Here is a 12,845-nt window from a genome sequence, read left to right on the forward strand (position 1 = left end):
AAAAAAAAAAAAAAATTACATAATATATATATATATATGCTTTCTCTATATGTATATGTATACGTTATATGTATATAGATCTATACATTATATATCAATATATCCATCTAAATTTATGAATGTCTGGATATATAATATATCTAATTTGGGGCTGAGGCTGTGGCTCTGTGGTGGCTCACTTGCCTGGCATATGTGAGAAACTGGGTTCAATCCTTAGTACCACATAAAAATAAATAAGTTTAAAAAAAAGTACTGTGTCCATCTATAACTGAAAATATTTTTAAAAATATATATATATTTTTTTTTTTTTAAAGAGGGGAGAGAGAGAGACAGAGAGAGAGAGAGAATTTTTTTTTTAATATTTATTTTTCAGTTCTCGGCAAACACAACATCTTTGTTTGTATGTGGTGCTGAGGATCAAACCCGGGCCACACGCATGCCAGGCGAGCGCGCTACCACTTGAGCCACATCCCCAGCCCCTTAAAAATATATATTTGTTACCTATATCTATAGATACAGATGTATTCCCCACATGTATACATAAATCAGCAGACATAAAGTAGTCACATTACAACTACTAAAAAGCATTATACAAAATTTATTAAAATTATAACTTGCTACAATCATAAAGAAGGACACTGTGTTTAGTTTCTTCCTTATAAGTATTTCTTTTGACAGTTATAAACAAATTAAAATATGGGGTTGTACCTTTAAATTCCTCATAAAATGCCTTCAAGGACACACCTATCTTCCCAGCTACCAAGGCTGAGGCAGGAGCATCACTTGAGCACAGGAGTTTGACAGCATCCTGGGCAATATAGTAAGACCCACATTTTAACAAACAAACAAATAAATAAATAAGCAACAACACCAAGAAACCTTATAAAATTCTTAAGTATTATACAATATAAATCAAAGAAAAGGCCAGAACGAAAACATAAATCTCCAATAAAGGAAAAAAATTTGAATTCCATAGTTCCAAAAGATTAGTATTGTATAATTTAAAAAGGAGAACACTGAATTTTAAGGTCATACAACTCACAATGGTTGTAAAGACCAATACCACTGAATGTTAAATTTTTAATCAAAATACACAAAAATAGCATCATAAAAAGATGGGTTCTTAGCCTGTGTACACTGAGGGTTTTCTGTTACTGTTGAATTTTCTCTCCTCTTTTATAAATTACAAAGTTACAAACTGACCCTAAAACATTTCTATTCTGTAACTCTCTGGAATGTTGCCAAGGAGCCTTTTGTGGCCTGTTCTTAAGTCATTTTGATGCTGCTAACAAATGAGATGACAGCAGTGGAAACAAATGAGACTTCTGAGAACACAAGGCTCCTTCAGGAGGAATCTTCAGCAGATGTTATACATTTGGACATTAATAATGAAGCAATTCCTACAAGGCCTCTTGGTATTTTACTTGCAAAACTGATATGGACAAATCAGCTTGGAAAAAAGTAAGTCCAGGAACTAGGGATCCCAGAAGCTGGATTCAACACAGTCAACAAAAGACTCTTGCCAGGACTGAGGGAATATGGCTAGAGCAGCTTCAAATAAAATTTAAAACCTTCTAACTAACCATCAACTGAAAACCCAATCAAAAATCAAGTGTTGAGCCAGTAATAAACCAGATCAATGCAACAAGCTACTAGAAAGGAGCAAAATTTTAGCACTGACATTAAAACAACAACAACTAAACAAAATAAAACCATATACTAAGAATAAAATGCTGTGGCGGGGGGCGGGGCTGGGGTTGTAGCTCAGGGGTAGAGAGCTCACCTAGCAGGCGCTAGGCGCTGGGTTTGATCCTCAGCACCACATAAAAATAAATGAATAAAATAAAGGTATTGTGTCCGACTATGACTAAAAAAATTTTTTTAAAAAAAATAAAACCATGTTAAAACTATTATATTCCTTTTTGGAATTATTAGGGAAATGAGCAAGATGTATAGAATTGAAATGAAAGATATGTAAATGACTGGGGGAACAAATAAAGGATGAAATTTGGAAGAAATGAAAGAGAATTTGAGGTGTCAGCAGGCATGATTTACACAGTCATGTACTTGGTATTAGAAAACAAAATAATCTCCATCATACATTCCAGAAAAGGTCACCTTGAGGTCTGTGTTGAGTTGCAGATCCAGAAACCCAGCTATCTGAAAGTGGAGGAATTCATGAGATTGGCACACATAGATAATTTAGGGTGGACATCTACATACCACACCCTTTGCCTGGAGTGTTTGCTGGGTCTTACTAATTAAGTCACAGATATACCAGAAGCAAGATATCCTCTGATGCAAAGGCCTTGCTACACAATTTGCTAGTTAAGGAAGTTAGGAAGCAGCCATATGTATTTTCTGCTTAAACTACTAAAAGGACCTCAAAAGTTATAAGAGATCTTCAGGGACATGGAGTTCACCTTTATGGCAAGGGTAGACTGAGTTCCCTCCATTAAGTAATTCTTTACCTTTGCTTAGATATCTAGAGAAATAAGGAAATACTTCCGAATAGTGCTATATGCTGTTTCCTCCTACCTCCCCATCCATCAGCCCTAGTTTTACCTATTGGAGGTTGAAGTGGCAAGTGAAAAAGTCAATCTGAGGCTTGACATGTAGCTCAGTACTGCCACAGGTAGAGCACATGCTTAGCAAGCAGTAGGCTTTGCTTAGCTCTCCAGCACCTCCCCAAACAACACTACTATAGGAGTGAACTACAGAACACAGAGTAAAATAGCTGTGAGCTCATATTCATTAACAAATCAGTCAATGAATAAGCAAGTAGGAGAAAATGGACAGCACATCTTTCCAGTAGAATTTTCAATAGTAGATGTAGAAAGAATGGTATAAACTTATAATGAGCATTTGGTAAACACCATCTTAATAACTATTGGATGTAATAATTATTAATACTAAAAGTAGTCACTGAAAATATAATTGACCCAGGCATGTTGGTGATTATCTTCATGTAATCCAAACAACTCAGGATGCTGAGGTAGAAGATGACAAAATAGGGCCAGTCTCAGCAACTTAGTGAGAATCTTTCTCAAAAATAATAAAAAGGGCTGGGAATGTAGCTCATGGTAAAGCATCCATGGGTTCAATCCCCACTACCAAGAAAATGAAGAAGGACGAGAAGAAGGAGAATACAATGGAAAACAGGATATTTGCATTGTCTTTAAGTATTTTCCACTAAAATACTTGTTAATTACAAAACTAATTTTACAGAAAAGCAATGTGACTTACACCTGAACCAAGAGATGAAAAATAAACCATAGGAGATTTTATGATATACAGACAGGGTACATCACTTCTGCAAACTCTTACCCTCCCCCCCCCCGCCCGCCAAAATGTATATACTAAATTCAACTATGAGGAAGTAAGTATCACACAAGCCAAATATAAGGGACATTCTACAAAAGTAAGAGATCAGGATTCTTCAAGTGTCAATGAGAAGCCAGGAGCAGTGGTGCAAGCAAGTAATCCAGTGGCTCAGGAGGCCGAGACAGGAGGATCGAAAGTTCAAAGCTAGCCTCAGCAATTGTGAGGCACTAAGCAACTCAGTGAGTCCCTGTCTCTAAAATACAAAATAGGGCTGGGGATGTGGCTCAGTGGTGGAGTGCCCCTAAATTCAACTATGAGGAAGTAAGTATCACACAAGCCAAATATAAGGGACATTCTACAAAAGTAAGAGATCAGGATTCTTCAAGTGTCAATGAGAAGCACACTGAGAAACAATTGTGTTCTGGAATCTAAGGAGCAAAGACAACTAAATATAATGAGGGATCCTGGATGGAACTCTAAGCCATAAAAATATATGAAGTTTCCCCTATCTACATTTACCTTTCCGAATTAACAAGGCCAAACGTGGTATTGTAAAATAATTACATTTTTCAAATTAGTATAGAGGTTGTACATTTTTTATTTCTTGGATATTTTTATTTCTTTGATGAAATTGTGCACTTAAGATTTTCTCCAGCTGGGGGTGTAGCTCAGTGGCAGAACACTTGCCTAGCATGTGTGAGGCACTGGGTTCTATCCTTAGCACCACATAAAAATAAATAAAATAAAGGCATTCTGTCCATCTACAAGTACACACATACAAAAAAGATTCTTATTAATGTAAAATTTCCTGAAAACTTCTCCATTCCTTATAACATCAACTCACTGATGTTTCTTTTCTTTTCTTTCCTTTCATTTTTTTTTTTTGTACCATGGATTGACCCCAGAGGCACTTGAGTACTGAGACACATCCCATACCTTTTTATTTTTGGATCTCACTAAATTGCTGAGTTTGATTTTAAATTTGCAATCCACCTGCCTACCCCTCCCAAGCCACTGAGATCACAGACATGCTCCACCTTGCCTGTCTCACTGACTATTTGAGAGCTTTTATTTCTGAGTCCTGTCAACATTAGAAGATCCCATCCATATTAATTAGAAATGTGAACACTTTTTAGACTGAGTATAAACTTCTGTGTACTGTTGTAAAACATCCTGAGTTTCAATTCCTGGTCTCTAGGTTCTATTCTTTAATCCAAACATTGAGAAAAAATGGCAAAACTAAAAGACAGGTTCAGTTTCCTTTGTATATCTACCAAAATCTGCCACAAGCCTTTAGAATAAAAACCAAAACAAAACCTCACTTTACAATTTCAACATCATTCTTCCTCATGCTGTTATTACAGGCTCAATATTATATTTACATAGATTACATAATATCCTTTAAAAAAACTCTATGTTCAATCAAGTCTGTTTATTTTAGCAATGACTATAATACTTCAAGAGTCAAAGTCAATTCATTCTCCTGGATAATAGTATTTTCCCTTAAACATTAGTGTAATTTAATACATGAGACTATTTTTTTTAGATAAGAATATTATTCAAAAATAAATTTAAGCTGATATTATAGAGCCATGCAATAGGTGACAATTTAAAAGAATGTTGTTTCCACAAGGATGATTAAATGAAAATATTGCCAAAACCAAATGTTGGTGAAGATGTAGGACAACTGAAAGTATCCTGATGACTGGTAGAGATTCTGAAATTAAACATTCCCCAATCCTATTACTCAGCAATTCCACTATTTATCTAAGAGAAATGAAAACATATGCCCACCCAGGCACAACACACACAAAATGTTGTACAAGAATGTTCATAGAAGGTTTATTCATAATAAACAAAATCTGGAAATAATTCAAATGTCTACCAACAAGAGAATGGATAAACAAAAATGTAGTACATTTTACAATAAACTTCTCAGCAACAAAAAGGAACAACTGACTGATATATACAAAGACATTAATGAATTGCAAAAGTAATGTTCTGAGTGCCAAGACAACTCAATGGGAAAAGAATAGGCCTTCCTAAAAATGATGTTTGGCTTGAGCCACATATGCAAAAGAAATAAGGTGGACTCCTATATTATACCACATATAGAAAAAATAACTTAAAATATAACAAAAACTTGAAGGTAACAGCTAAACTAACAATACCCTAGAAGAAAATATAGATTTATAGATAAGTCTTTATGACTTGGTTTAGCTAACAGTTACATCAAAAGTCCAAGCAATAGCTGGGTGCAATGACACATGCCTGTAATCCCAGTGACTCAGGAGGCTGAGACAAGAGACTTGTGAGTTCATGGCCAGTCTCTGCAACTTAGAGAAGACCTAAGCTAGACCCTGTCTCAAAATAATAAAAAAGGCTGGGGATGTGGCTCAATGGTAAAGCATCTGTAAGCTCAATCCACAGTAGAAGGAAGGAATGAAGGAAGAAAGGAATGGATGTATAATTTCAGTACATGGTAAATTTACTCTTTCCATTGTATACTTGTTTTAATTCATTTCAGTGTGATGATTTTAAACTTTTAAATTATTGCATTTTGAAAGATTTCATTGAATTTCCTTTTCTTTTTTTTTTAAAGATAGATAGAGAGAGAGAGAGAGAGAGAGAGAGAGAATTTTTTTTAATATTTATTTTTTAGTTTTCGGTGGACACAACATCTTTGTTTGTATGTGGTGCTGAGTATCGAACCCGGGCCGCACGCATGCCAGGCGAGCACGCTACCGCTTGAGCCACATCCCCAGCCCGAATTTCCATTTCAATCATACTGATTTCATTTTCTTCTGAAAACATTAATTTTTGGCTACACTTTCATGTATTAATCTTGATTCATTGGTTTTATAACAGACTGTAGTTATGTCTTTGCTGTTAATATAAGATATAAAGCTCACAAAGAGAGAATAAGAAAATTTTGTTTTGTTTTGTTTCTCATCTATACACTGAACACCACCTTATATTATTTGTGTCCTATCCAGTACATTCTTTTCTATCTCTCTTTCTATTTTTAGAGCTTAGGGGTTTTAGATTCACAGTAGATTTCCACTGATTGATAGTTTTTGGGGTTTTTTGTGTTTGTTTTTTTTCCCCCCAATTTTACTTGGTGTCTACTTAGTTTCTCTGAATTTGGTATCTTTCTTTTGTTCTAAGTTCCTGGTAAGATAAGGTTGGGGAGAAGATAAAAGTAAGAAAAGGCAAGATAAAGAAGGAATGAAGTCTATTTCACACTGCATTGGAATTCTGTGTCTAGTTAGTTTCAATCGCCACCAATGCCTGCATTTCACCACACAGTAATTTGAGTAAGATTTCTCAAAACCAAAATTGAGCATTGAGCTACACTGTGTAACAGGACATTAAATAGAGACATAGATATTCTTCATTATTTCTTAAAGGTTCTATTGCCAGGTCTAGGGAGCACATGCCTATAATCCCAGCTCGCTACTCAGGAGGTGGAGCAAGCAAGATTAGAAATTAGAGTGATAGCCTGGGCAATTTAGTGAGATCCTGTCACAAAATGCAAAATACAAGTTGAAGAAACAAATTTGGTTTTAACTTTTTAAAAAGGAAAAATGCTTGCCTCACATGCACAAGGCCCTGAGTTACACCCCCAGCACCACCAAAAAAATAAAAAAAGCTGGAGATGGGGCTGGGGTTTTGACTTAGTAGAAGAGTGCTTGCCTAGCACATGTGAGGCACTGGGTTCTATCTTCAGCACCACATAAAAGTAAAGAAATAAAATAAAGGTATTGTGTCCATCTACAACTAAAAGAAAAAAAAAGAACAAAGAAAGAAAAACAAGACAGTGGGGGCTGGGAATGTTGCTCAGCAATAGAGCATCACTGGGTACAATCTCTAATACAAAAAAAAAATAGACATTTCCTATTTCTATGCCCAAAGCAAGTGCACTAGATACAATGTAACACAAGATAGAATGGTTAGGTTCAAATGAAGCACCATAATAATATTTCTTCCAGATAAGAATCCTTGACAGCATAAAAAGGGCTGGGATGTGGTCAGTAGTTGTAAAGTATCCCTAGTACCTTAAAAAAAAAAAAAGAACAAACCTGGGTCATTGCTAAAAGGCCAGGAGAATAATAGAAAATTTACACAGATTCTGTTTTGTTTGGATTCTTTCCCTCTCTTCTAAGAGAGGATGAAATTCAGAAATTTATGCATGCTATGCCCATACTCAACCACTGAGCTACACCTTTACTACAGAAAAGGTACATGCTCTTAACTACTCAGAAGATTATATGATTACAAAATGAAAAAGGTAACGACTGACTTCTGAAGACACTTAGCAGAAATTACCTTAACCTAGTGATAAATGCTAACATCATAATAATGAGATACATGACATCACAAGACACTTAGAAGATCACAAATTCATCTCTGTAAGATTCTTGTTAAAAATGAACAACCTGGGGCTAGGGTTGTGGCTCAGTGGTGGATGGAGGGCTTTCCTCGCATTCGTGAGGTATTGGGTTCAATCCCCAACACCATATAAATATAAACAAATAAAGATATTGTGTCCATTTAAAGCTTAAAATAAATTAAAACAAACAAACAAACAAAAATCGTACCAGGCCATGGAGGTGCCAGCCTATAATCCCAGCTGCTGAGAAGACTAAGGCAAGAAGATTCAAGCCAGCATCACCAACTTAGCAAGGCCCTACACAACTTAGCAAGAACCTGTCTCAAAATAAAAAATTAAAAGGGCTGGGGATGTAGCTCAGTTGGCAGAGTGCTTTGCTTAGCATGTGTAAGTCACTGGTTCAATCCTTAGCACCTCATAAAATAAACAAATAAAATAAAGGCATGCTGCCATCTACAACTACAAAAAAAAAAAAAAAAGGAGAGGGGGACGGGGCTGGGGATATATTCAATAGATAAGGGATCCTGAGTTCAATCCCCAGCACAAAAACAACCTGAATCTAAGCATGAGCAAACATAAAATAAACCCAGATTGAGAGATGCTACAAAAATAATTGAATGTACTCTGCAAATAACTGACAAAGACTACAAAGACAATAACCACATGTATATGATGAGATTATCGTTTGATACACAAGCATTACAAGGACAATGGGGAAAATAAGAATAGGGTTCTGATCAGTACACTGAACCAGAGTCGCATCATATCCGATCAGCGTTAACTTCCTTAGTTTCATCATTGTACTGTACTTATGTAAGATGTCCTTGTATGAAGGAAACACATGGTGTAGTATTTAGGTTTAAAGGACATCCTTTCCGAAACTTACTCTCAAGGAATGGATGTGTGTGTATGTGGGGGGGGGGGTAGTATAGAGAAAGAAAGCGAGATAAAGCAAAAATATATACATAAATATATAGTAAACATTTGGGCTGGGGTTGTGGCTGAGTGGTAGAGCTCTTGCCTAGCATGTATAAAACCATGGGTTTGATCCTTAGCACCACATAAATTTTTTTTTTCAAATATTTATTTTTTAGTTTTCGGCGGACACAACGTCTTTGTTTGTATGTGGTGCTGAGTATCGAACCCGGGCCGCATACATGCCAGGCGAGCACGCTACCGCTTGAGCCAAATCCCCAGCCCACATAAAAAATTTTTAAAAATTAAAAGAAAGAGAAAGTGGCATTAAGTTGAAAAAACATATGTATACAGTAAACACTTGGGAGACTGAATGAAATATATATGTGAATAATCTGTACTATTTTACAGCTTCCCTTGTTTAAAATTATGTGGACTTTAAAAAATTTTTCATAAAATCCATGAAAAAGTAGAATGAAATGTTTAAGAATGAACAAAAATAGTAGAAAGCCAAGGGGTTTTCTTCTTTCAGAAGTAAGCAAATTTTGCATTTCTTGGGCAATAAATTTGACTTCAGTTTTCATTCCTTCCTTCCTTTTTCTTTTTAGTATTGTGTATTGAACCCAGGTATGCTCTACCACTGAGCCGCATCCCAAGCCCTTAAATTGCTAAGGGCCTCACTAAATTCCTGTAACTGGCTTTGAAGTTGCAATCTTTCTGCCTCAGCCTCCTCAGCCACTGGGATTATAGGCATGCACCATTGCACCTGGATTGACTCTTTACAGATAAATCAAACAGAAAAATACATTATACATTATTGATATTGTAATTTATCCCCTAAGAATAGCACACATATTAATCTTCAGAATTTTTCCTTAGAAATTGTATTGAGCAGAAATCAACCGGTCAGGCCTTGTACTCTAATCATATCATTCATCATAAAACATTATGTTAAGAAATATGGCCCAAGTAACTCTTTATTTTGATGATCCTACCTTGTTATAGTTAAGTAATTAAATATCAGAGGCTTTAACTAAGCCTTGGTCAGCTGGATTACATTTCCAATTATATGTTCTAACCCACAGATTGGCTGTTTTACACTATCTACTGAGTAAGGACAAACTAGATTTCATGAGTGGGTAACAAAATTGTTACTTTTACATAGCTTCCACATATTTTTTAATATTTATTTTTTAGTTTTAGGTGGACACAATATCTTTATTTTATTTTTATGTGGTGTTGAGGATCAAACCCAGCATCCTGCGCATGCCAGGCAAGCACGCTACTGCTTGAACCACATCCCCAGCCCGCTTCCACATATTTTAATCAACAAATATCCTTACTATATTTATAAAGTTCACCAAAACCCACATTTCAATGTAATATTTTTATCCATACTTCCTCATGGCTCTATGAATGCCACTACTTCATTTTTAAATTTTACCTTTTTTATTTTTCCAGTGAGGCAATGATTGGCACATTCCTTTATCTTCCTTCTTTATTATCACCTAGTGTAGATACAGCAGATCAATTTAATCTCTGAGTTTATGCAACTACACCTATTTTTAGCAACATGCTAATCTCCTCTAATTAGGAATTTAGTATCTAGAAGCATTAGACATTCTCTCTCTTTTTGGTTGGGGTGGAATGTGGGAGGGTACTGCCAATTGAACCCAAGGGCACTTTTCCACTGAGCAACATCCCTAGACCTGTTTTATTTTGAAACAGGTCTCCCTGCCCTGCCCAGGATGACCTTAAAATTTAAATCCCCATCTCAGACTCCCTAGTAGCTGTGATGGGCCTGTGCAACCACACCCTTTTGCACTGCATTTTCTCCATGGAAGACCCTAACAGCTAAACATGGATTGGAGAACCAATTTCAAACTTGAATTTTACTGCCACTTGATGCCTTTCACTTGACCTTCAAATCAAAAAATTCTATAAAAATGTAAGAAAAGACAGGTAGTCTCCAAGCATATGCAAGAAACACACCCATGTCCACTCACAAAGGTGGGAAAACTAGACAGATTAAAAGAGACTTGAGCCATCAGTTTGACTAAACTGCAAATTGATGCACTCTAGGACTGACCCATAATGGATTTGGAGGAAAGTAGCTCAACAAGATTGAGGAGAGGGTTTTTGTTGTTTGGTTTGTTTTTCTTTCAGTACTGGGCACGGAATCCAGGAACCTTTTTCTATGGAGATACATCCCCAGTAATTTTTTTTTTTAATTTTGAGGCAGGATCTCACTAAATTGCCAAAGCAAACCTGTAACTTTAAATTTTCCTTCATCAGACTCCAGAGTCACTGGGATTAATAGTTGCATGCTGCAGTGCTGGGAGGCTTTGAAAATATTTGAAACTGTATAGTATATAATATTAAATTGAATCAATTGTGATTAGGAATGTAACTCTGTATTAGAACATTTGTCCAGCTCATGAAAGGTCCTGGATGTCATTCTTGGTATCCTACCCCACCCAGCCTAGAAATGGAGCTGGGCTTGCTCTCAGGGTCCTATAGACCCAGCTATTCTGAGATTCTGAGCCTGGGCAACCTAGACAGGCCCTGCCAAAAAAATAATGTTTTTATTACTACTACTACTACTACTACTACTACTACTACTACTACCACCACCACCACCACCACCACCACTACCACCACCAGTGAAGTTGGCTTTGAACTTGCAATCCCCCTGCCTCATCCTCTGGAATTGCTGGAATTATAACAAGTTATGTGCCACTATGCCCAGCCCATGTAGTATTCCTCAAATTCTTCTATAGGTTTCAGATTTCTTTTTCATTTTAAATATATCTATATATTTTAGGTGTAGATATGAATAATACCTTGATTTTACTTATATTTTTTATGTGGTGCTGGATTAAACCGAGTGCCTCACACAGGCCAGACAAGAGCTCTATCACTGAGCCCCAACCCAGAGCCCCAAGGTTTCAGGTTTTCTAAGTAAAAACTGAGAAAAAATTAATCACATTAAAATAAGTGTACTATATATGTACTTGGATTTCTATACTATCAAAAGTGGACTGACAACTTCAACAAAAGGAATACTTTTTCCTATAGACTCAAATGTCACTACACTAATTTCTATTTTAGGGGCTGGGGATGTGGCTCAAGTGGTAGCGCGCTCGCCTGGCATGCATGCGGCCTGGGTTCGATCCACAGCAGCACATACAAACAAAGATGTTGTGTCCACCGAAAACTAAAAAATAAATATCAAAAAATTCTCTCTCTCCCTCTCTTTAAAAAAAAATAATAATAATTTCTATTTTAAACTTTGCTTTCATTTAAACTTCCAAAGTAAGTTTCTCCCCCCCAACCCCAACCCCACCCCTTTGTTTTTGTTTGGTTTCGTTTGGCTTTGGTTTTGACAGTCTTGCTTCAGTTCCAAGGTTGGCACTGAAGTCCTGTGCTCAAGTGATCCTCCAGCTCACCCTCCAGAGTAGGTGGGACTACAGGTGTGCATCACCAGGTCCTGCTTAGAAAAGACATTTTTAAAAAGCCACTGTGGGGGCTGGGGTTGTGGCTCAGCGGTAGAGCTCTTGCCTAGCACAAGTGAGGCCCTGGGTTTGGTCCTCAGCACCACATAAAATAAAGATATTGTGTCTATCTACAATCTACTGGGGAGGCTGAGATGGTAGGATTAAGAGTTCAAGGCCTTGGGGCAACATAACAAAACCATAGCTCAAAATAAATAAATGCAATACAATAAAATGAAAAGAAAGCCACTCAGGCAGCAGATGTAACTCAGTGCTAGAATATGTACTTAGTAGGCATAAGGCCCTAGGTTTAATCTCCAACAAACACATGAACACACAGCCACTGTTACCTTCAAACTCTTGCATAGGTCATTGTGGTAAATGTAGGCAGGTGGGCCATGACTGAGAAGGTAGGTCACTGGGGCCTCCTCTGGAAGGGTTAACCTTTCCTGCGGCTCCTTCCCCTTCTTGCTGCTATAAAATCTTTGAAAATGTATTTAAAAAAAAAAAAAAAACATTTTGGTAGCTGCGCTTGTGGCTTAGTGGTAGAGTGTTTGCCTAGCACATGCAAGGCCCTAGGTTCAATCCTCAGCACCACATAAAAAATAAATAAAATAAAGGTATTGTGTCCAACTACAAAAAAAAAAAAAAAAAAAAAACCATATTTTTGGGCTGGGGTTATAACTCAATTGGTAGAATGCTTCCCTTGCATGCACAAA

General features: G+C 36.6%; 1 protein-coding gene across 15 annotated transcripts in view; it reads right to left on the reverse strand.

Moving 5' to 3' along the window:
- Tet1 (tet methylcytosine dioxygenase 1) overlaps positions 1–12,845 on the reverse strand; it is a 130,272-nt gene that overhangs the window by 68,725 nt on the left and 48,702 nt on the right. For 2 of the 15 annotated variants that reach the window (XM_048809883.1, XM_048809880.1), the window contains exon 3: positions 709–808. The exons of 11 other annotated variants lie outside the window; for them this stretch is intronic. In XM_048809883.1, the coding sequence (XP_048665840.1) occupies positions 709–723 (15 nt within the window). In that variant the 5' untranslated portion in view covers positions 724–808. Of the gene's footprint in view, positions 1–708; positions 809–12,476; positions 12,610–12,845 lie in introns of all 15 variants that reach the window. 2 more of the 15 variants (XM_048809910.1, XM_048809894.1) reach the window with 1 other exon arrangement.

The sequence above is a fragment of the Marmota marmota genome, unplaced genomic scaffold (genome assembly GCF_001458135.2).
Source record: "Marmota marmota marmota unplaced genomic scaffold, marMar, whole genome shotgun sequence".
In the NCBI taxonomy this organism is placed as follows: domain Eukaryota; kingdom Metazoa; phylum Chordata; class Mammalia; order Rodentia; family Sciuridae; genus Marmota; species Marmota marmota.